Source organism: Falco rusticolus, chromosome 3, assembly GCF_015220075.1.
Source record: "Falco rusticolus isolate bFalRus1 chromosome 3, bFalRus1.pri, whole genome shotgun sequence".
In the NCBI taxonomy this organism is placed as follows: domain Eukaryota; kingdom Metazoa; phylum Chordata; class Aves; order Falconiformes; family Falconidae; genus Falco; species Falco rusticolus.
In genome coordinates, this window is record NC_051189.1 from 100,786,740 (window position 1) to 100,812,003 (window position 25,264).

General features: G+C 43.6%; 1 protein-coding gene across 7 annotated transcripts; it reads right to left on the bottom strand.

The window, feature by feature from the left end:
* Window positions 1–527: 527 nt before the first annotated feature.
* GPLD1 (glycosylphosphatidylinositol specific phospholipase D1) lies at window positions 528–24,734 on the bottom strand. 7 transcript variants are annotated; one of them, XM_037378692.1, is made up of 25 exons: window positions 24,182–24,732; window positions 21,331–21,386; window positions 20,211–20,289; window positions 17,576–17,673; window positions 16,278–16,388; window positions 15,953–16,001; window positions 15,393–15,447; window positions 14,397–14,504; window positions 13,655–13,682; window positions 13,428–13,567; window positions 12,442–12,507; window positions 11,993–12,113; window positions 11,121–11,260; window positions 9,787–9,973; window positions 8,664–8,774; window positions 7,574–7,648; window positions 7,043–7,199; window positions 5,042–5,183; window positions 4,414–4,513; window positions 4,239–4,332; window positions 3,459–3,635; window positions 2,995–3,155; window positions 2,699–2,725; window positions 2,523–2,573; window positions 528–1,396 (listed from the first exon to the last, which is right to left on the bottom strand). In XM_037378692.1, the coding sequence occupies exons 1-25, from the start codon at window positions 24,276–24,278 to the stop codon at window positions 1,319–1,321; spliced, it is 2,508 nt and encodes an 835-aa protein (XP_037234589.1). In that variant the 5' UTR covers window positions 24,279–24,732; the 3' UTR covers window positions 528–1,318. The 7 variants fall into 7 exon arrangements, with proteins under 7 accessions (XP_037234589.1, XP_037234588.1, XP_037234591.1 ...); XM_037378691.1 differs by having other exon boundaries at window positions 11,993–12,116; window positions 24,182–24,730; XM_037378694.1 differs by lacking the exon at window positions 8,664–8,774 and having other exon boundaries at window positions 11,993–12,116; window positions 24,182–24,734.
* Window positions 24,735–25,264: the final 530 nt, after the last annotated feature.

Genomic DNA, 25,264 nt, shown 5'->3' on the forward strand with positions numbered 1-25,264 from the left:
CATAAAATTAATCTGAGATAATGCACAGAAAAAAACCCAAAGCCAGCAGAGGCTGTGTGTTGAGAGCAAAGCTGCTACAGAACGTACTGGTTTCATCAGTTTTCATTGAAAACCTCTGCTTTGTCCCTGTAACCACACATTGCTTGTTTTGCCTCACACCGCACCTCATGGATCTGTAAGGTAACTGTACTCCTAGTTCCATCAAGTCAATTCTTTCATAAAGTTCAGATTTTAACCCTGGTTGTTTGGTTTTTTTTTTCAACCAAAATAGATGTCAGAACGCATTATATAGCAAGCTAATAGTCACCTCGGTCCGTTTTCTTTTTATAATTCAACCAACATCCCTGAGAGAGAGAATGCCTAAGAAGGTAAGTTGAGGTGTGTCATTGTGGAATCTGACTGTTAGAATTCCACGCTATTCCACTGATTTGTGTTATTAAAGATAATAGTGATTTGTGAAGGAGGCGAGAGAGAATACATACATGTATGTGCCTACGGATTGGTGTTGGTAATAATAGCATCACATCTTGCTGCTCAAGTTGTTTAATAGGTAATTGATGCACACTGTTAAACCTGCATCATACAAAATTAGTGTTAATTAGCTGAAGACAATACTGTTAATAATAAAAGCTGTTAACAATTCTAAGTTACCATGGTCATGGAATTTTACATGAAAACACAAAGAAAGGGTGTCAGAATAGTGTCAGCCACGAGTGCGAAAGCAGAAGCGTTTCCTTAAACGTAACCAGTCTTGCTTGTGCTTTTTCTCTCTGGGAGAGCCCGGCTGTTCCGCAGCCTGCGCGCCCGCTGTGAGGCTTGCTGGAGGCGGAGGCAGTCCTGCTGCCACCTGGAATCCCCGTCTGTGTCGCTGCATACAAGGAGCTGTAAGTTACATGCTACTTGTCCCCGGTTTGGTCAAGTAAATACCCTGACCAGTAAAGAAGGTGACCACTGAATATTCCTTACACAGCCGAGTATTACTGCCAGAAGTCCACCCGCCCGCTCATTGTGGCCTCTCAAAGGCTTTCAGACCAGCTTGTTGTAGGTTAAGTGATGCTGCTGCTCACAACAGAAGTAATTTGTGCTTTTACATGGCTGACATAGCTTTGGCTGGTTTGTAAGTTAAACCACCAGGAAGGCCCATATTCCCTTTCACTTAAAAACAGTGCCCATCCCTCCCTTAGTGCCCTCTAGGCCCCTGGCCAGCTGCCTGGGACATCCCTCTGGCAAAAGCTCACTGTCCTGGGGTCGTTGGTTTGTGAAGGAAAGTATCGCAGACGCTACGGAGATTCTCCAGCACCAGACCGGCCGCGCCCATTCAGAGCGAGTAGACGAAAAGCCGGCCGCCCAGCCGGGCTCTCGCCGAGCTTCTCTCTGCTGCCACTACAACTTCCTTCTGCAGATACAGAGCAAAGGGTTACTGAGGGCGACTGCAGGGGCCTGACCGCTGTGAGCTTCCCTGGGGGAAACCGGACTGTGTCCCTGTCATGGGCATCGCACAGAACTGCGATGGGGAGTCACCCACCTCGTCGGAACAGCGGTTACCAAAACCATCTGGCAAACAGGCTTTATTTTGTTTGGGAAACTGGAAGAAGCTGGAACCAGTTAAATAACTCCCCTGCCAATGCAAATGCTCTGGGATAAGATCGATACAGATGAAGCAGGAGTGTGGACTGGATTGGTGCCACGGCAAGGGAGCACAGCTGCTGGGGGAAGGGTGCTGCAGGAGCCCTCCCCGCTGCCTGGGTTTCAGGTGTTGGATTAGGCACCCTGACCTCGTTTAGACGCGTTTACAGTTCCAGGTGTTTCTCTGCTGCACATTGTAACAGCAAGAAGCCAAACACTGACCGCTGAAGCCCTCAGCCTGGTGCTGAGGCTTTCTCCGTACTCGCACAGAGAACCCCAGTTCCCACACCCGTTATGGCAGGGTGAGCAGAACATTGGACTCCCCTCAGCTGGACAAGCACTAAGTAACCTTCAAGCAGCAACAAAAAAGGATCCTCAGTGCATCACACAAACACAGGGATTGACTTTTGATAAAATAATGGGCACTTGAGGCAAACAGAGAGAAACGGGTACGCAAACACATCCAAAATCATTCAGGAAAGAACTGGGCCTCTCTGTGCTCGGAAATACACCGCACATGAACAGCGCTCGCTGCCAGCGGTAGCCAGGACAGCAAGCGGGTCAGTATTGCCTCACTGAGCACCCCTCTGCACGCCCGCTGGTACCCATGCTCAGCCTCCCGTGCCACCCGTCAGCACGCTCCTCAGCTGTTCAGATTTTGGGCTGTTTTAAAATGACCTCTTTCAATTCAGGTGTGAGGTGCCAAAATTTTGGCAACTCCGGAGTTCATCCACCTTTTAAATGGTTTTATGTACCAGCTCAGAGAATGACTGATTTATCTATGTAAAGCACTTAAGACTTCTGCAAATGAGTAAGATGCATATACAAGCCAACACCTCTCGTTATGTGAGTTAGAAAGATGTCACAAAGTGAGTGACAACAGTCATTTTTCTCACCTTTCTTTCCGATTTCACAGTGATAACAGAACTCCCAAATCTTGATAGTTCCTGTAAAATAACATTGCTTGTTATAATGCAATTATATACATATTTATATATATATATAACATGCAAAGGTGTTTTTTAAAGTGGGACTTTTACTGCTTTCAGTAGTCTGTTTTCTAGTTACTCACCTCAGGAGAAATCAGGACATACTGGGCCTGAAGAAAGGAGAAAAAAAAAAAAAAATCAGTGGAGAGACCCACACTAGGATAGCGTAAGACCAGTGCAGTAACCCTGGCTCCTGAACAGCAAAGAAATTCAAGAACAAACAGGAGGAGCCAAATCACACAGGTCCAGAAATGTAAGTAAACCACCTGTTTTCTGAAACCAAGTCAGGATGCACTAGATACCTGTACTGGATGTAATTAACTAGCAGTCATTATGACCTCATGCCCTGATTTTTTAAACGCTTTTTATGTGTTCTTACCCAGTCTTCAGGACAGGGAGATACCCATGATTTGCAGTGGCTTGTCACGTTCCCGGTGGATGCCTGCTTTCCGTTGTAGATATAAACGCGGCCAGCCGCCCCGCTGAACAGTACCGTGGTGATACCGTTCGTTCGCAGCGGGGATGTCACAATCATTTCATCTGCAAATATGACAAGGATGACGTAACACATCAGAAGTGAAATAATGCTAAATCAAAGCACGAGAGAGTCAGCATTTACATACCGCTAGATGCCACAATTCCTATTAAAGACAGTTAAAATGAGTTCTGGCTGAGTTGCTTAGGAATTCAGAGCCGCCTCCCCCCACAGCACGATGGAATAACGGTACAAGCCCACTGAGGACGCAGGCTGTGTTTAGCGCGTGTATCAATACGTAGGTGACCAGTCTTCCCATTGCCAAATGTAAAACATTTCACTTCTCAGCTAGATTCATCAAGCTTTACCTAGTCCGTCATTATCCAGGTCACTCAAGTATACATCTCCTCCAAAGCGAGAAAACCTCCTGTCCCCACTGAAGGTGCTGAGCAAAGAAGGCTTGGTGCTGTCTGCCAGGTCGTACACCAGAGCCAGGCCAGCCTGGTGCAGCACCGAGGATATAAATGAAATCCTGGACAGGCTGTCTGCAAAAACACCAGCAGTAACAGAATGTGAGCGTCAGGTATAGGAACTTCAGGTTTAATAACCTGCAATACACTGACAGCAGGTAATGCTGGCATTACATCATGTGGACAAAATTAATGTAATTTATGAAAAAAGATTGAACGTTATATGGCACTAAAAGTAACTAGCATAGAAACAGTCTCTTAACAATAGCATCTGGGGGGGAAATGGGTTCAGGTTAGAATTCTGCATTTTTACTTTCCTAGTTCCTTACTGCCCGCTGCCAGAATAAGGACAAAATACTGTGTTTTGTTAACTCCAAGAAATACGCAGTCTACTAGCAAATCACTGCCACATAAATGATGTAAGGTGGTAATGCCACTTAAGCTGATTTTAAGGAAGGGAAAAAAACCTCTGTTGAAGTTGAGGTATAGAGAAAGAACTCTACATGTCAGGCACTTACAGGTGACTACAGCAAACTATTTCTCACTTTTGGGTTTGTTGGTTTTTTTAATTATGTGGCAGTAAAAGGTCCCTTTTCTAACTTTTAACTTGTATCTGTCCCTGGTCATGCAGAAAGAAACAACCCAAAACAGAAACGGTCTCCAGCTTTCAGGACGTACCTGCAGTAGGGGCACCCACCACCAAAACTGTCCTTGTGATCCCAGCCACAGACATCACACCGCTGGCCAGAGACAAACCCGTTCTGCCCATCGCCTGTGAGATTTTTCAAACACCTATGTCATTTCTACAGACTGTCACATCACTTAAGCTCCCGGACTACAGAAGCAGCCCTACCTTGTCTCCAGTCACTGCAAACCAGCGCTTTGTGCTTGGGGGGTTATAGCCATACACCTTCCCGACGCTCTGTCCCACAGCCGATGAGAAGGGATTGCAGCTTGAATTACGATGCAAAAGATATTTGTATATTTGACTAGGCTTGCTCCTCTTAAAATATTTTCCCCTTTTTAAGTTTGGAATAATAGCAGCTGCCAAATTCCAGAAATCTATTTTAGTGATTCCCATGCTTGTTCTAACTAGTTAACGTTTAAAGCACAGACCTGCTCTGTCTATCCATTTACCACCCAATACATTTTTGTGTTTGGTTTGCTTTTAAAAATGCTATCTTGAAATAAACGCCACAGGATTATTTTAGCTGCACTTTTGTGCCCCTTCTCCCCCTCCCCAAGAAAACCCAAGAAATTCTCAAGTATCTCTAAATAACAAAGACCCTCTCTATAGAGGGTCTAAAAAACCCCTCTCCATAAGGAAGGCTGAAGGCATGAAAATATAATTTAACAAAAATATTCTAAGCAGGACAAAGAGGAAACTTCCTGAAAAGCTGGAAGTGTAATTATTACAAATGTTAAACATTGTAGAAGTAGGGCAGAATGGAGGAGAGAGCAAGCTGTCGTACACCACACACCTGGAACAATTCTTCCATGTAGGGCTACCGATCAGCAGCAATGTTACGTCCTCCAGCTGGCAGCTGCCAAGCGAAAATCCGAACCAAGCATAGTTTTCTTCCCCTGTTACCATCCAGTTGGCATCCTGTACTGACAAAAGTCCTGACAGACCAGAAAAATACGAATTTAATCTCGGTGTACCCTGGCATAGAAAAATCTGTCAGCAACCTTCTACTGATTCACCGTGGGACAAGTTTCTATATGCAGTCACACCGCACGTGACCCGGCGCCGTAGCTTGCTCAGCCGGCAGCTGGTGGCCAGTGACAGCCATTATTCACGCGAGAGCTGTCGGTCAAGCCTGCCCCAAACTAGTGACTCCTCCTTAGGGACAGGCCAGCACAGAAACCATTTACCAGGACTCATAATTCGTCAGAGGCGGTGGGTGGGGTAGCTTCAGATAATCCTGGCTTTAAGGCAAATCATCCTGTTTTGGTTTCACAAAAATGTCAGTCAGCAGTGTTTTCAAACCCGTTTCCCTGTGGCTTCTAATTTTACATGAAGTAGAACAAGCCACAGAAATTAAGCCTTCCTGGAAGTCTCAGCTACATGGCTCTGACAAAGCTCTGAACACCTGCGTATCCCGCCCAGCCCCTCTGGACCCGGCTTAGCTCCACATGTGGCCTTCCCTCCCTCAGCACAACGGTCCTCACCGCCTGCACTCATTAGCTGTATTCACTTGTAGCGTTCCCCTTTAGCCACCTGAGGAGCACACAGAATGATAAAAATTCATCTTTGGAGGTACGTTTGCCAATGCCCAAGGCAGAGGTGAGCCTGCCCTGGTACCACCAACACGCAGCGGACTCGGCTGCTTTAGCAAGGCCTTCAGCGCCGTCCCCCGCAGTGCTGCTGTACCCCAGCTGGGACACTGCAGCCTGTGTGGGTGGAAAACCAGAGGGGAAACTCCTGGTTGTGATGCCCTCACAGGGCAGCGGTTAGCGGGCTGGGACAGTGGAGTGCCTTCGGGCATCGATCTTTAGGCTCATCCTGCTGAACACTTTTATAAATGATCGGGAAAAGGCAACCACGTGCCCTTCCATGAGGTTGGTGGATGACAGGAGACTGGGGGCTATCGCTTGAGGGCAGGGCGACCATTCAGAGGGCCCCACACAGGCTGGGGAACTGGACAGGAACCTCACAAACCTCACGAGTATGAACACAAAGCCCTGCCCCGAGAAAGAGATGCTCCAGCAGTGACGCAGGCTGGGGAGCAGCTGTGTGGAAAATGTCCTGGCGAGCCTGGCAGGCAGCGTGCTGAGCACAGGGCTCTGACAGCAGAGACGGCCAGCAGCATCCCAGGCTACACAAGCAGGAGCATGGCAAAGAGACTGAGAGAAGGGCTTGTTCCCCCTCCCCTCCTCCCTAGACCACACCTATTGCTCAGTTTTGAACCCCACAGAACAAGAAAGATGTGATAAACTGGAGCAAATAGAGGGCCCCCAAGATGGCCGGGGGCTGGAGCACTTGTGCTGTGAGCTGAGACTGGCGGACCAGGACTTACTCAGCCTGGAGGAGAGGAGGTTTTGAGAGGACCTAACGGCACCTGCCAGTACCTATAAGGATGTTAACAAGGAGACAGAGCCAGGCTGTGCCCAGTGCACTGGGGTACCCATGCCTTCTGTGCCTCTGACTTCACTGGGCGTGCGGGGAGGACAACAGGCATAAGCTGAAGCAAGAGAGGTTCACACTGGCTGTAACAAGACATTTTTCCCCGATAAGGCCAACCAAGGAGTGGAAAAGCTGCCCAGAGTGGCTGCACAATCTCTACCACTGGGGGCTTTTAAGCTCTGACTGGACAAAGCCCTGAGCAATCCAGTCTGACTTCACAGCTGTCCCCTTGGGTAGGAGGCTGGACTAGGCACCTCTCAAGATCCCTTCAAACCTGAATTATCCTACGATTAGTTAGGAATAAATGAACAGTCACATGAAATATGGGTGGGTTAATCTACTCAACAGATATTACCTCGGTCACTCCTGTTGAAATAAGAGTAAAATGCAACCACAAATCCTCTCTGCTGCCCACCACCAGGTGCGTATGGAGAGCCCACAACCAGATCAGCATTTCCATCTCTATCAACATCAGCTGCCAGGAGGGACCAACCAAGATTACAGTAGGAATACTGCAATAAACAATTAGTTTAAGCCTGACATTGAACTGAAACCACCAGTTCTGTAACAAAATAGAGCAATTTTCTTCTAAAGAGCTAACTTTGCTCCTGATCAAATTACCCTCCCACTCTCTGACTTCAATTTCATTTTCTTTGAGGGATTTTTGAGGGCTATCCATCTTTCTGTTCACCCTGTTGCCTCCCCTGCACTGGGGTACAAGTGTATTTCCCACGTACAATCAACCCAAGCAAGCACCTGCTTGCATCATCCCCATCAGTCTAAATCCCCTTGCAATTAAGAATTTAACATTCTTTTTTTTTAAGCCCATAAGCGCCCTTCCCCCACCTCCTGCCTGGGTAGCCCTGTGTTAATCTGACGCATTTACCTGACAAGTTATGGTAACGTTTGGCTGAGATGCCAAGCCTCTTCCCTCAGTGCCAAAATAGACATACACAGCACCCTACAGCAGGGAAAGCAAACACAACATGAGAGCACCCGCATGTCTGCACTGACCGAAATCTGGGACAAAGCACAAGGAGTAAAACAGTTCTGCAAGGGCTATTAATAAATATTAATTTACATATAAAATATTAGAACCTTCCCCTGATACTGTCTTTTCCACCCCAAACCTAATAACACCCGTGCTGCAATGGGTGCTGCTATAACCTGGCAACAAACTTAGAGATGTACAGAGAAGTACATTTTCCTCATACTGTGGGTAAGGACAGTATACTGGATATTTATATTTGCTAATACACACATTCAGGTGGCTCAAATTTTGTTAAGTACTATTTAATGCACTGGTGCACAGTGCCAAGTACAACAGGTGCATGCAATTTTCCATGCCAGTGGGTCTATGTGAAAGCATTTAAATTCCTATTTAGGCAGCTATTTCAGGATCTGAAATTCTGAAGAGTTTTAAGCTTAATGGACGTGGTTTAAACCAAAACATTTTGCTTCTCAGTTCGTGTGAGCTGAAAATACTCAGGGACCGTTATGTGGGCTTATCTGGTAAGCTGCAAGTCATTAAGCCTCTGTAGCTTGATTATTTTATGAAGTGTGTCTGTGTTTGTATCGCACTTTAGATATCATCTGTTGGCCTGTGACAGTGACAAGCAGATGACAAGGCTCACTGACCCATGATGCCCGTTCCAGACTCTCTGTTCCCAAACAAAAAGAGTGCACCTGTATTTTATGAACGGCTCCTTACATTTCCAGCGCATCACTGCTGCAAAGTTGGAATCTGATTTGGACTGCTAACATGCAAAAAGGCCACTGGAAGAGACACACAGGCAGCTGCCACTGCTCTAGTCAAAGTACCCACAAGGGTTAATAACCCTTTGTGCTGAAATTGCAATGTGCCTTGAGCAACAACAGAAATTCTCGTTTTGCTGTTCAAAAAAAACCCAATGCATCAATAAAAATGTTCTGCTCGGAGGGAAAAAAAAACCAAGAAACCCATGTGTGTGGCTTACTTTGTAAGTAAGAAACTGAGATCCCACAGAAGGGGCTCCAACTGCCAGATCTGGCACTCCATCCACATTGAAGTCCAGGATGGCCAAGGCAGAGCCAAATCTTCCTGAAGGCTGAAAGAAGAGGGAATGCTCCCATGAAAATAACAGACACTTTCAAGACGAAACCATCAAAACCTAATGCACGTCTGCAACCACAGCACGGGGAAGAACTGGAAGCAGAGATGAGAAAAATCTATCCCCAAAATCCTTCAGATTTTCTTAGTGTCACTGTTCTCCCAAGCCACAGCTGTCATACTAAGACACTAACTCGGCTATGGAGGTGCTAAAACGTGCACTACCTCCGCAGGATGTGGTGCTGCTTCGCTGTCGCCTCTGCCGAGCCTAATGCCCCCCTGGGGTTATACCTGTGACCCTTCCTGTTAACAGCATCATAGCTGTGAACCACCACAAGGTGAAAGGCAGCAGCTGGTAACGCCACAGTGTGTAAACCACAGAAAGAGATTAAAGGGAAATGTATCTCATCTCTCTCCATTCTCTTCTTTGTAAATAAAGATTTTGTACAGAGGATCGTCTTTATTACGCAAAGAGATGATTTGATCCTGCTTCTCAGTCACAAGCCAGTCACCATGTCGAATTGTAGTTTTCTCATTTTTTAAAATAACATGTACTCTTAGTAAGGACAAACAATTGTTTTGTGAGAAGTTATCAATTAATGAAAAAATGTAGCTTTGAAGGGATTGAAACTTAAGTTGAATTAATAATTTTCAATGAAAAAGGAGGGGAAAGATCACAGTATTTTCTTAAATGCAGGGACCAGCATGAGCTATACTGTGACTTACAGAGACACTACCTCAGTTATATTCAAGGGCAAATTATGTTCTAATACCCACTTATCTGGCACAGCAATAAAAGTGAACCTACAGGTGACCATTGCTTTAATTGTTCCTGTAACTCCGGGAACAGTTCCTTTTCTTGAAAAGCATACAGCATCCTTTTATCAGGGGGGTGTATTTCAGGCATAATCCTCACCCATATTAATGACACTGTTGCTCAGTCAAAATTTACCACATTTTCAGGCAAAAAAAAAAAACCCAAACACCAGATATCTGATGTGACCCCTCACCTGATGACCCTGGAGCACTTGGTCAGCTCTCTCATCCAGATCCATGTCCTCTGGCGGCAAACCTGACTGGTTGCCGTAGATGACATACACCCGCCCTAGCTGAACGTGGCCCAGCGTGCTGTACCCTGGCGCTCCAGCCACCAGGTCCTCGTACCCGTCCCGGTCCAGGTCAGCTGAGGTCACTGCCCTGTTCAGCAAGGGAGGCAACAGAATCATAGCGTGAGCTTCCAGACTACCACAACATTAGCAGAAAATACTTCCACTTCTTTCACGTAAACCAAGACTTTGTCTTTCCCACCTATTTTTGTAAAAATCTAAACAGCTTTTTTCATTTTATATATTTGATTTTTGTTTTCTTGAATTAAATAAAAAACCCCCCAGAGCCTTGAACATTCATCTTCCATTACGGCACCAGAGATCTGTAGGAACTGCTTTTTCCTTACTGACACAAGGCACCCGAGAGGAATCAGAGCAAGGAGCATGAACAAAGGCTGCTTGCATATGACACAGAATATAAAAGATGAAATTAAGTATCTTTTTAACAGAACCTCTGGTTTAATCGATGGACTTGACAGGAGATAAGCAAAGGGATCACGGGTCTCAGTAACATGCTGGAGTTTAGACAGGGAATGCGGAGACAGAAGAACTAACTACTTTTAATTTGGCTGGTGTGAAGTAAACTCAAGAATTAAAACTTCAGTTTTTGAGCCAGAAGAAATAAAGCAAGATGAGCAGCATTCCAAATTTATTTTATTACTCTTCCCTGTGGCAGGTCAAGCCAGAACCTCTCAGGCAAGGAGAGAGAATATGCCTCTTTCTGCGTCCTGAATCTGTCTCCCTACTGGTCCTGCAGTGTTTCCAAGAACACCTGCTAGGCACCACCAGTGATCAATTTGGGACAAACAATTAATTCTGCACAAACATCAACTGATAACCAAAAAAGGGTAACAATGTTCCTACGCTGTTTAGAACTAGAGCCTGATCACAGACAGAACACTGAGCTCCTTCACTAAGGAGAGACTGCAAAAAAATTTACAAGACCACCCTTCCACAGAAAGAGGTTATCTGACCAGAACTCACAACTGAATGCAAATTTTGCTCTTGATACAGTTTTATGCAATATCGGCACAAAGAGGCTTACATTAACACCTGAAAGGTCTTATGGGTGAACCTGTTGTTCTGGCCAGATAAAATAAGCCATTCAGCCAGATTTGCCACTAATTGATTTGGACTATCACCTTTCAAGAGTATCCAAGGAATAAACATTAATATTTTGGTGGGTACTCAAAATTTTCAGAAATTAAGAGGGAGGCGGGAGGGAAAAAAATACCAACCATCCAAGTCTAGCGTAGGGTGAAGTGAGAAAATATGAAGCTGATGGCTTGGAGATGTGCTTAGAAGATTTCCAAGGTGTTGCTGCTAATGCTCTCCAGACATTGGTTGCAAAATCACGGTTTAGCAAGCGGAGGGAATTCTGAATTAAAAATAATGGAGAGACACAAGAATGGTTAAAAGACAGGCTGAAACTCTAGAACAGGGGTCCTCAAACTACGGCCCGCGGACTGGATACAGCCCCCCAGGGTCCTCAATCCGGTCCCCGGTATTTACAGAACCCCCCATGCCCCCCCTCCACCCCCACCCCGGGGGTTGGGGGGGGAAACCAAGCAGCCACAGATGACTGCCTGCCACTTCATCTGCGCGCCGGCTCCCTGTTTAAAATGTTTGAGGACTCCTGCTCTAGAACATTATGGAGCACCTCAAAAATCAAGTCACCAACGGTGGAAATCGCCACATTGATCTAAGTGCTCTCTGGCTCAGGTCATGAGCACCATTTTCTAGAAAGACAAAGATCTGTATGCTCTAAATGGAGCACTGCTAACTGCTCACTGCTATGCTTTGTTGGGACTTCTTACCCTCAAAAAGTGATTGTATGATTCTTAAATACTAAGGATACATTTCTGTTATATTTAGCACTGCAAGATGCATTCTAACTTCATTACACAATGAGCAAAGCATAAAAATTTAGTATTTACAATGTACACATAAATATACAGATTAACAATGGTGCTGAAATCTCCATGAAGTGAAGTCAGAGAGTACTGTTGACATCCAGAGACCCTGCTCCACCACGCAGCACTTCAGACAGAAGTTAAAAGTGTCATACAGAGCTGAATTCTACCTGACACATTTGTTGCTTCTCACTTACTGTTGCCCAAGGTTGCATGTTGAACTGAACTCCTCTCTCTGTAAAACTGATATTCTTTTCAAGTGTTTTTGTAAGCAAAGAAGTCGCATTTTTCTGATGTTCGTGTTTTGACTGTTTGCTTCTGCTAAAATAAAGGCAGTCATAACAATTAATATAACTGAATTAATGGCTTGAGTATTTTATGACAAAGCTAGGAGAAGCAAATATATTGCATGTAATCAGGTGACCATTTCTCCCACATATAAACAGAGTTCTCAAAAGAAACCAATTAAGCTGGTTTCTCTCGAGATCTTTGCCAGAGGACTACACACACTCGTGCTCCAAACAGCGGAGTCCCGTATTTCTGTACATAACCCAAAAGATCTCTAGTTATTAATAGTTCACTGTCCACACTAGCGGAAGACTCTCCTTTCATCAGTAAATCGTTGAACCTTCAGAGCCGTACTTACACGTAGCTGACCTTGTGCTCGCTTGTGCAGTTTATAAACAGAGGGTTCTCGGGCAGGAAGCAGCCACTGAAGAAACATGCAGAATGCATTTTAAAGGTTTTCCCACAATGGAAGTGAAACTAAAAATACACCATCCTATTCTTACTGGTTCCTCTGTTAGAAGTCGTCAGATTCCTCAAGAAAGCCTGCTTATTCAAATTCAGAGCACCACCGTGATCCTTAGGAACCCCTTTGACATTTATTTTAATGACCTCCATTAGGTTCTACATGAATCTCACATGTCTTTATATAATGGAAGCATATTGCAACTTGTCCTGCTAATTCTATTGATCTAAAGCACTTTTAATGAAAGTGCCATTCTGGAACAAAGAACACAACAGATTATGCCATATTGTATTTCCAACATCATTTTTCCAAAACAGTTGCGGTGGTATTTTCCATATAAATGCATGGATTAATTGCCACTGTTGGTCTTACGAAGTCATTTATGGTAAAGTTATACTTGTAACAGAGCAGTGCAAGACTAGAACTTCTATAAAAACAGGGCGTTCTGAGCTTCCAACACTAGAATAGATACCCTTACTCTTTCTCATCCAATTTTCCTTCAGTGTGTGAAGGCAATCTTTGACCTCCCCTAGGAAGAGCCACCTTTGCTGGCTGATGACAGCAGCCAGAAGGGGCAGCCCCAGCCCCAGCCAGGCCCGGCAGAACCTCAGGGCAGGGCTATGCGAAGCTGAGGCAGCCCCTCGAGCACCGCTCAGCACCCCGGAGCCTTGCCTGGGGAAGGGAGGGTGAACACGTAACAAATGTGAATTCAAGGTCTACGTCATCCTGCGTGCCCAGGTAAAAGACAGCCACAGAAATCCCTTTGTCCCAGTGAGGATTTAAAGCTCAGCACCTTTTCTAGGAAAGAACCTGCCTTCAGGAGAGCAATTAATGGGTGTCAGAATTGGACTACTGCGCTCATTGCAGGAAACACACCGTACCTGGTTCCACTCTCCAGCATATGGCTCGTCAGCTCAAAAATATTGTTTGTCCAGAACGCCATGTCGTCCACTCCTCCCAGGAAATACTCGTGGAACTTCTCCACCAGAAACGGAGATTTACTAGCATATGTTGAAAAAAGCTAAGAGACAAGCCACATACTTAATAAGATGGGTTACATTGTCTTCATGCTGTATGTTCATTTTTATAAAGAAAACTGAAAACCAACCCTGCTAACAGCAAGCCTTTCTCCATACCTGAAACAACAAGAAAAAAAAATCAGAAACAAATTTGCTTAATTTAATAATATTTAATTATTTAAACAGTTCTTTGCAAGGCTTTGGTATGGGAAATACTATGCAAGTCATTACATTTCCTTGTTGGTTGTTAACATAATTTTTAAAGCTGTAATGTGAGAATTAATAATATTAACTTTATTGCTGCCCTTAGTTTGGAGGGATTCATTCATGGTATTTGTAAATGCTGTGTGACTATTGGTAATTAACTGAAATAAAGAATACAGCTAGGCTCTTTATGATATTCAAAAGCAGACATCGCCAGGTATCTGAAGCCTCTTTTGAATTATTCTTGGACTTGAAAGGATCTACACAAAGTGTAGGTAAGCCATCTGTTTAGGTATGCACACTACTCCAGTACATGAAATTTATATTGCTAACATGCCACCATGCAATGGTACCTGAAGATGCAGCTGTTTTGAAATAAATAGGCATACATGCATTAAATAGCTAAGACGCTGAATATGTGGTGTAATTATGAATTTAACAGTCATTAAGCAGTCCAAATTTGTATTCTAGCCATTAAAAAAAGATCAGCTGTTTTACTATTTTGGGGTCTAGTAGGGAGTCTATATTGCTGGCATCAATGCAAAAGGCATATCAAATAGTATCATGATAATTTTCCTACATGAAAATTTTCACTTATGAAAAACCAGACAAAGCTATTCTACTTACAGTTCAAGAAACAGCAGGTAAGTACAGTCAGTAATTGTGCTTTCAGTTATGATCTCTTTTCCATAAAATTCCTTATAGATAGCTGCTAGGTCTTTGACTGGCACATACCTTAAAACAAGACGAAGGTATTATAACAAGAGATTTCCCACATCCCCTGATAAAAGGTTCTGTAACAACAGTAGCCTGCCTTAAAATGTTCTAAATTTCAAAAGAAGGTCATGCCCACAAGCCCAGGACTGCAGGCGCAGTTACTCTTTGCAGCGCTCTCCTGTTGAGGCTCAAAGGCAGTGGCCCACAGAGCCGTTCCCCTAGGGCTGCTGCTGGTGGCTTCCACACTGCCCACGCTGGATCCCCGGCTTGGTGATCACCTCAGCCTGGAGGATGTCCTCCAGCTCTCCTCTGTGCCGAATCTACTCATGGCCAAACAGGCATTTCCCACACCTGGGCCAGAGTTTTATTAATGAATGGTGCCTTCTACACCTGGAGCAACCACATCCTACTCAAACAAAACAACTCAAATGGCCTACTTTATCAACAGGAAAAGAAAAGAGTTTTTTATTCCAGTTAAAAACTGTGAGGGAAAAAAAAAAGTGTATATCTAAAACTGCTGCTTCTTTTTATGCTTTTACGACCTGTCTGAATTCCACAGCATCTATAACCTTAGACATCCTCAACTGCCAAAACTTTAAATGGAAATCTAAGTGAGATTTGTTGAACTAATTGCTAGGACATTCCAGCAGACCCTTTTCACTGATTATTTTATATATAATTATTTATAATTCCCTTCAGATAAAAAAAATTAAATCCTTCTTGCTGTTCCTATACATAAACCACTTTTTTTCTTCTCTCTTTCCATTTTTTTTATGTCAGAGGACAGTAAATATGCATACAAGGAATACCAAACAGAAAAATTCCAAGAGCCGCAAGGATTTCTTTTGAAAGAAAGATAAAGGACAGCATTTTGTTAAAACACAGAAAGTAATCTCATTATCTTACCAATTCGATGCCAGATAACTGAAGTCCAGCTCAAACTGACTCACTACATCTCCTCCTGTGGATGGAAGAATGAAAAAACCCCACAGAGCCCAACAATCCAAACCTGGTAAGTACCTATGGTGGGTAACAGCATGACTGAAGCTGTGTATGGCCATGCTATCTATGCTTATATGGTAGATCCTCCAGCTAGACATTTATAATACAGAAATGGTTCACCTGAAAGTATGCTGCATATATTATACATCCAGAGAATAAGAATATTGTAAAATTTAAAATCACAGTAGTGACTCCATTTCAACATTAGCATCCTTCAGCCTGTGTTTTGGCTTTAGAACAAGTGTCCATATGGCCTACCACACCTCCTGCCACATGCAGCATGGGGACAGGTATAGCAGAGCTTCACAAGCTGGGGGGGAGAGTGAGAACACAGTGCCCACAGGACCCATTCCTGGCTCCTGCACTGCATGGGGTAGGAGCCAAAATCACCCACTATGGTTTTGAAGAGGACTTCCAATATTATTGCAATAGAAGGATCCAAAATCAGCAAACGGAAACATTACCAAAATCGCCAACATTGTGAGCTTCTGAGTATGAACCATGAAAATCAATCTGGAGAAAAAGAAAACCAAGAACACTGTCCATTTATTTTACTCATTCTTCCATACAAATGTACAAGCAGCAACAAATCATCCAAGCAGCCCTGATGTTTACAGGTCCCAAACCTGGCCAACTTCATTCTTACAGAGTTTGTGACATTACGTGTCTCCAAAAACCTTCCTGAAACAGGGCTCCAGCTTTTCTTTTCCCTCCTCACCTATGTCCAAAGCTAAGCTATCTCTTCCAATAAACCCAGTTATATCAAGAAATAAAATAACACAGGCTTACTTCTCCCATGGCCTTGAGAAATCCTTGGTCGATGCCCAGGCTATGCCAGCTAACGTCTGCCACCATATGTGAGGCAATTCCAAACAGGAAAGCCACCAGCTTCTCTGTAGCCTACACAACAACAATCCACTTGTAGTCACAGCAGTAATTTCACTCCTATCCTTCAGAAGAGTTGAGCATTTTACAGAAGTACATTATACAGGCATAAAGGTGGGAAACTCTTATAATCCAAGAATTTAGCCTGAGAAAGTGTTGACCACTCATTCCTTGATGCTGGAGACACGTTTTTGTGACCTGAGAAGCTTTAAGCACTTCATACAGTCCAAGGCCATAGAATTGCATGGTTGACATTAGGACACCTTGTGTGGTTCCAAGTTAGATGTGTACTAAAGTGTTTTTCTGGACTGGGGACAAACAATTCCACTTCCAAGGAGCGAAGCCCCTCTGCCACCGTGGGTGTTGCACGGGCACACAGAGGAGAGACCGGCATTCCTGTGCAAGTGCTGTTCACCACAAAAGTACCTGATTAAAGTCCAGATATGAAATCACTCATTCTCACAAACAGAAAAGTTACTTGGAATAAATTTATAAGCAACACTAAATTTCTCCAGAGAAGTCTTCTTTGCCTTGAATCACTCTAATTTCCAGAGGTCTTAAAAAATCTGTAACTGAATCATAGTTTTTGATGAAGTGATACTTCCCAAGAGTCACAAGGCCAGTATCACCGCTGGCCCGACAAAAGGCAGGCAGACTTGTTTAGGTTTTAAAGAGTGCATACTCTCAAATGTTACTCCACCTGGATGACTCTCCTGAGCAGAGAGAGAACAGCAAATTCTCCAGTAAGGAAAAGAAAATATTACGTTCAAAATAATTTTCACTTCTGAAAGTTTGTTTTTCCTCTCCTCCTGTGTAGCTCATATACCATAAACAAAAGCAAATCAGGACTAAGTCCAAGGTTTCACAAGTGTGAATTCTAAAAGACACATGGTTTTCAAGCGGCTAACACACAACCAGATCCGAGAATAACTCAAGATCACCAGTCACATTTGGATGTTTGGTCCCAAGAAGTGTATCATAAGCACCAGACCACACTGGAGATAACTGATAGTCATGGGAAAACCGTAACATTTTTGTCTGGTAAAGACGAAAACAGGATTTCAAATTTTCCTCTATCAGCACAGACTTTAATTTAAAAACATCTATTTTTTCTACACTTCCCAAAGGATCAAATTGTAACAAGTAGTGAAGGTGAAGAAAACAGTAGAAAGCAAAGTCAAAAGTTAATGAAATTTTCTTACTTCTTCCCAAGGCTGAGGGTAATTCCTTCTGATGTAGTGAATACTTGCGCTGAGAAATGGTGACCAGTGAGTATCTTCAGACACATCATGGAATATTCCTATTGCAATAAAATTGTATCAGTATTTGATCTATTCTTGGGGTGGGAGAAGAAAAAAGAAATAGAAAAGGTTTTCCCCACGAAAAAAAATACAGACTCTTGTTCAATTTCGTATCATAGAGACGATACATTTTGCAATCCACTTACATGAGAACAGCCAAATGAGATGTATTTTTATATGATTTATATTGTCAAAAAAGATACTAGATTTACCTTCTAAGATTTCAGTATGAAGCACTGGAAAGTTTTTTGCCTGCTCCCTTTCTGTGTGCCTGTGACTAGGTACAGTACAACGAAAAACTGCCTCCCAGATGGAGAGGATAAAGAGAGCTGACCGAGAAGCTTTTGACTAAGTGAATGCATCGAATTGTAGGGCAGGGAGGCTGATGGGCATGGCAGCCAACTCAAAATACCATACTTTCGGACAGGTAGCAGTTTCCACAGGGCGGAGGAGGGCTATGTCATCATAATCATCATTTTCAGCAGAAAGGCACACTTGCCAAGATGCAGTCAGTGTAGGAGCAGAAGGGCAGAGGAAAGCAGGAAAAATCAGGTTTTCCTTTGACGCATCAATTATTACTCTCACTTAGATTTATGCAGAAGAGATTATGTAGGACCTAACAATGACCTTGCCTAAAAATTTCTGTGTACCTACATAAAGCTAAGGGCAAAGTGAAGACGTGACAAGATCAAGCAGCATGATATTAAATTCTCTAAGGGGGAAGAAGGTAGGATTCACTAGACCAAAATTAAATGTTCACAGTGTAGACTTCTACACCTAAGTTTGTCTCCTGCCTGCAAAGGCGGTCTGGATGGCTTTGTTCTTGATCTAAACCAGCTCAGATCTGCAGAGGTCCCTATTTCTTCCACACTGACTAAGGAGACTGCTGACAAGTGCCCCAAGTGAAAACAAGGGAAGAAGGACCCCAGCTTCAGTGAGGGAATATGGGCTGGAGGCTGCAGGTAGAGAGGCTCTGGCTGCTATAAGGCAGAAGTCAAAACTGTTAGAAAGGGAAAGATGAGATGGAAATAATCAATTTAAGGTAGGAATTGAAGAAATCCCAGGAGAACATCAGTCCTGAAAACAGGGCAAGCGAGACTGAAGTTTGGGACACAATCTTAAGCAAAGCGAGGCAGAACACCAGGAACAGTGACCTGGTGACAGCAGACAAAACTGGTATTGAATGCCAGAGCAGAGGGGCAATCTGGATTTGAACTGGGTACCACGACGTAGCAACAGAGAAGATCCCCCATTAGGCAACGCAGATGGGGCAACCTGCCTGTAAGGATATAAACCAAACGGCCTGTAGCTGGCATAAGCAACAGTCAGCATCAACAACCTCTGACTGAGAAACAAGAAGTCTAGCTGCCACTATGTGCTTTTAGACTCTGAGTAAAGCAGGCAATGGGAAAAGATGAGGAAAGTGTCCTTGGAAAGACAAGGATTTTGCAGCTTGAGGCAGGAAAAACAAATACTGAGGTAAGCAGAGGCACTGGCAATCACCTAAAAAAAACCATAAAAGATGAGGCAGACCAAGGATCCTAAGAACACTTTGAATTTCATGGACCTGAATTTGCCTGACCCACTAACATAAACCACCTCCCCTGCTTCACACTTTCGGTAAGATCTTAGCAACCATCTGGCCAGATGCCCTCACCCGAACCAGGCATCACGCCTTGTCTCTGCTGTGTGCCTGAAAAACCAACAGCTTGTTGTTGGAGCACGGGCTGCCTTTGTCCCATTTGCTAATTGCCACTATCCAGATTTACCACTTCAGTAGCAAATACCCTGGAGCAAGCCCTAGCTGGCTGTTCTACACCTCTGGTGTTGCTGGAGAAGCTGATTACGCTCAAGAGCTGATCCACCAGAGCTGCAAAATCAGGGGACCACCTGCAAGTCAAGACATACTTTTTACAGCCATTGCAACAGGGAGGTAATTTTGTAGTGCAGTCTTTAGATCTTCAAGCAGCAAAACTAAGACTGACGTTAATTTCAAACAGGAACCAGTAAAATGTAGAAGACAGCAGTCTGGAAAAGAAAGGCTAACTAGGATGTAACTCCCCCCGCAGTAAGTAGTACACTGTTCTGGTTTGGTGGGGTTTGTTTTATATATTTTCTTACTGTCTTTGTGACTGATCTGAAAGCAAGCAATACTTCCTAATACAGAAATCAGCTCTAGGGTTTCCCTAAGACTTAGAAAAAAAGATAAATTTGTCCTCTCAGTTTCTCCCTAAGACAGCACTCAGTAATCTGACCTAATTTAATCAAACAGCATCCTTCTCTCAAACTGCCCTACACATTAGTTGAAATTACCCAAAAGTTACTTTCTACAAACATTTTCAAATGTATTATTTTCTTACAGAGTTCTACAAAAAGGCTCAAAATACTAACAAAAATGGTAGATGTTCTTGCAGGAAGGTGTTTTTGACCCTACTTCATTTCCTACAACATAGCTATTTTCAACCCTACCAAAATCTATAGGATTTTCACATAAAAATACAGGTGTTACAATATTTTACTTAAAAGCTTTTCTTACCTCTTTTGCAGATCATAGGATAAAAGGCATCAGGATAAATACTCCCAGCCTGAAATGCATCTTGGTGGTTTAGTAATAACTGGGGAAAGGATGGGGAAAAAAGGAATCAGAATGCCTTTGCAAAGCATGAAAACACAGTTTACTGCCAATATAGAAGAATTTGAAATATAAATACCCAGCAATATAATATTTTATATTATATAATATTATGTGATATATTATACAGTATGCAATATATAATATAATAAAATATAAATACCAAAACTATAAATTATTTAATTTAAATATCCAGCTTCAGCAGCAGCAGCATCTCACACCATTCCCGGCCCCCAATCCTTGTAAGCAAAACTAAACTGATCGGTATACACTGCAATTTGAAAGGCCATTTAGGCAAGTATTCGTATGATCTAACTTTAGGAGCTGGTGAAGTCACGAGTTCACCTTCTGAAGGTGCCCTCCTCCTGGGCTAAGCACAAAGCCTGGGCTGCTAACTCCCATCCTCTGAATCACAGCATAGCTGTCTACAATGGGAGTACTTCCCTGGAGCGATCTCCTTTGATAAAAGATCGAGTTATATAAAACCGTCTTCTTCACACTGACCTAAAGGATATTAAAAACGCTTCAAACAGAAAACACATATAGGGGTTGCTCATACATTTATGAAAACTGTCCACGTGTTTACAGTGCTCAGCTGGATACAGCCCACAACAGGAAAAGCTATTTGCACCAAGCAGAAATCAGTTCAGTGATGTATGCGGTGCACCAAATCCCAAACCTTGCTGCCATTTTGCTGTCCTTATGTTTATTACATCTCCATTCCAAAAGTCCTCAAGCGATTCTAATAAAACTACTCATAATGAGCATGATTTAAGAAGATGGAAAAACATGTGAGAAAACACACAGAGTATAAACACATCATTATATTTGCTACATATTTGTAATAGTATTCAGAAGGAGTCAGAAGATTTTCAACAAAAAAAATATGCAAAAATACAGTCTAGGCACAATATTTACACACATATCACTGAGAATAAATAATAAAGAAAAGAAAGGCAAGAAGACAGACAGAAAAACATTCAGAAGAAAGGTGTACACAATTAAGCAATAATGTGCTTCCTACCTGTCTATAATTAACATTCCCTTCACGCCTAGTGAAAAATTCCAGAGCTCTATGTGCTGAAAAACAACATATTGAAGTATTGATTTACAGGTAGTGTGGCCAGGCCCCTGTTTTTAGAAGCATTATCAATCCCCGAACACACTGCATTGCCGTCCCCAAGCCGAGCCGCACAGGTGCACCTGTACGCGGCAGAGGGCACATTTCCTCACCGAGGGACCCAGGGAGGAAAGGCCGTTTCGGTGGCACCTCTGGGCACTGAGGTCTCCTCAGTCTGTCTCTAAGCCCCAGCTCCCAGGCCGACCCACAGAGCTGAACCCCCAGGGAAAAGGAACTCCCCACATCCAGAACTGAGCTACAGCCACGACCGACACCACCAGCCCCAGCGCGGCCCCAGCGTGGATCCTAAGGGTCCAGCTGGAAAGGACCCACATTAAACATATTTAAATATCACTGTTGCCCTTAATGTTGAAAAAGGTACTTCAGGAATCAATGCGGATGTTTAACAATTTGATGAATTTTTAACGTGTATGAAAACAAACAGAAATCTAAAGTCAGTAAGGTAAATAATACTATTTATTCACTGAATAGGCAGACATTCTTAATGCAAAAATATTTCTTGAGCAAGCATAACAGGACAATGAAATACACTGACATCACTTTTCTTTAATGAAGTCTCCTTCTAATTAATGTTAGATCCTAAGGATAATCTATTAACACTATTATAAAAATGCCCAGCGTTGCCTTCAAAACTATTTGGTTGAAACTGCACATGTAGGTTATCTTCATGCCTTCCCACACTATTTACAAACTAAGGCTGATCAAGATAACCCAGAATATGCTGATTTTAATTGAATCTTTACTAAATAAACCACAACACAAAAAAAAAAAAAAAAAAAAAAGCACACCCCCCCTCACCCCCAATAACCCACTTTCAATCTGGAATAAGACCTAGACAAAACTGTATGGGTTTGAATGATCTTTGACTTTGAATTTTACTCACTGATCTAAACCATCCTTAACAGATATGTTGAGATACCTTAAGGACCAATCTTGTACCAAAACAGGAATAACTTAAAAATAGAAATAAAAAAGCATTTTAAGGCTCAGCCATTTCAACACACATCTCCGTTCCCAGTGTGGGAGGTCTCATCCCCCCCAACTTCTCTCCTTACTCCTGTGGGTCCAGGTCCTACACATTCACCTTTGGAATGAATTCCGTGAGCGCTCCCACAGCCCCACAGAGCCCCACAGCCCCACTGCGCCCGCAGCCCGCCACCAGCCCCGGCCTCCAGCGGCACGGCTGTGGCAAGTAGGGCACAGCACAGCTCTGCCCAGCATGCAGGACATGAGCAACATTTTGAACAGGCAGAGCTTTTCACTGTTTTAAAAGTACTTTCGGAAGTCTGTCCTGGATAGACTTTGGTGCTGGGTTTAAGTCGGAGGAGTTTCTTTCTTCAGACTGTTGGGTTTTCCCCCCCTAGGAATACTCAGTGTGTGGATTTGGTAATAGCTTTCAGTATTTATCATCATGGGCTTTTACTCGCACATTAACAAAAGCACTGATTTTAGCAGCATCAGAGCTGACCCCAGTTTAATGTCATTTTCAGACAAACAGACAAAAGTTGTTGTAAACCATGACCCAACAGCTCAGTGTATGCACTACCCTCAGACAACCAACATTTTTAATTTATATAAATCCAGGTTTTCTACAATATGCTTCCTTGATTAGAAAAAAATGTCTGCTTTGGGACAGATCTGTAAACTGTTTCCCTTTGCAGATTTCTTGCACATACACTCTATTCTAACAAATCTGTTATTTCAAGTTTTCAGAAGCTCATAGTAGTTAGACCCCCTAGCTTGCAATGATGTATGCACATGCCTAACCTCAGGCAGCGCGACGTATACCCATTGCTATGGGTTTTTTAATGTATGGTTAAGAAAAGCAAATGGCTGCAGCACTCTGACCGAGGGTACAACACTCAGCAAGGGAACATATTCTCAGTCTCAAATGAATGCCACTAATAATCCCAGCCTTTAACTTGTTCAAAGTGGTGTGCATTCAGTAAAGTCTGAGATTACCTAAACAGAGACATCATACGTTTTACGATGTTTGAGCAACAGATTTAGAGTCAGAAACAGAAGAACAAACAATTGAAAATGTTTCAGAACAACCTCACACTCCTCAAAGAGTGTTTTGCAAGAGCTACAGCAGAAACCAGATTTTAAAAATAACACATGTAAACAAGAAATTCAGAACAGAAATATTTCCCCACTTTGATGTTCACTCAGCTCTGTCCTTCATTTCTACAAATCTAGGCTGTTCAGGCTAAAGATAGCAACATACCAGAAAGAGGCACGGAACAAAAAATGTTCACAATGTTAGTTGTAGATACAACCCCCTTACACTACTTTATGCAGATATGTTTTATGCAGATATGGCAAAATTAATACATGATGGTTTGAAAACACAGCTACCACGGATGATCTGTGTTATTCTCTAGTTTAAATATAACAATCCCATAAACCACATAAAGTATTCCTCTTCTTTCTCCAAAGCAAACCCAGTCTGCCTAAGCCTCACTGACACAAACATCCCAGTTACATAATGCCTGTGTTTTGGAAGACGGAAAAATACGCAACCAAATTGATTCAAGCATTTTGCTTAAAAAAACAGTAAATTTTCGAACTCCAAAGACAAACTACTCATTTATCCTATGTGCTATTCACATTTTTTTAAAATGATGTAGAATGCTCATTACTTTATTCCCTCCCTTAGCTTTCTAGCCAAATCCAAATTTACTTTTCCCAAGCAACTCAAAAGACAAAAAAATTCATCCCAAACATGACTTACCTATTTCAACATGTGTTGAAATTCCACTTGGGATACATCTTTGACAGCAATAGCACAATATAACCGGCAAAACAGACCAAATCTTCAAACCAGCCATGACGCTGGCTCCAACGGTGATTTCCAGATGCCTGGAGCGGTAGCACCGTGACCTTTGAAATGTGGGTTACGGAGCATGCCTTTTCTTTCGGGCGTATCGCTGACACAGCAAGTAAACGACTGCCGTTATTTGAAAGGCTGTTTTATACCAATGCTTTTCTTTACCTCAGATAAAGTCACCTATAAAAAAGAAATTACCTAGAGGTGTTCTTCGCTCTTGAATTCTGCAACCTCTCCGGGGTTTGGGCAGCACAGCAGCAGTCAGCTTTCTGTTAACGTACAAAAGCACAGCACAGAAGAGCATCCTCCCAGTTTGCCCAGCTCATGGTGAGCTGCCCTTACAACAGATACGTCAGAGTTCACAAAAAATCAAAGCCGATTGCCAAAGCAGGATTAGTAGAAACACACTCGCTCCCGACCCGTAGGCAGCACAAACTCTCATGCTTTGCTGAGCTGACAGGCCATTACACACGTGCGTTTGGGTTTCGCAATCCAGACTGAAAGGCAGACTGATACAGGGGGAAATCCTGCGCGCTCCTGCCGTGCGTATTGCTGCGAATGCCTGCCTGACTGCAACGGCTGGGCATGCTGCGGCTCCCAGCCATCCTCCGTCCCCCGGGCCTGGCCGCTGGGCCGGGCTGCTCTGCTGGTGCCCAGCGGGACCGTGGCACCGAGCACCGGCTTCACATGGCCCTCGTGGCAGGGGCTGACCGTGGCTGCTGTGGGACCCAGCAGATGGAGGTGAGGGCCACTAGCCCTCATGGCAGAGGCTGACCATGGCCACCACGGGACCCAGCAGATGGAGGTGAGGGCCACTAGCCCTCATGGCAGAGGCTGACCATGGCCACCATGGGACCCAGCAGATGGAGGTGAGGGCCATGACAGAGACCAACCATGGCCACCACGGGACCCAGCAGAGAGAGGCAGGGGCCACTAGCCCTCGTGGCAGAGGCTGACCGCAGCCATTATGGTACCCAGCAGACAGAG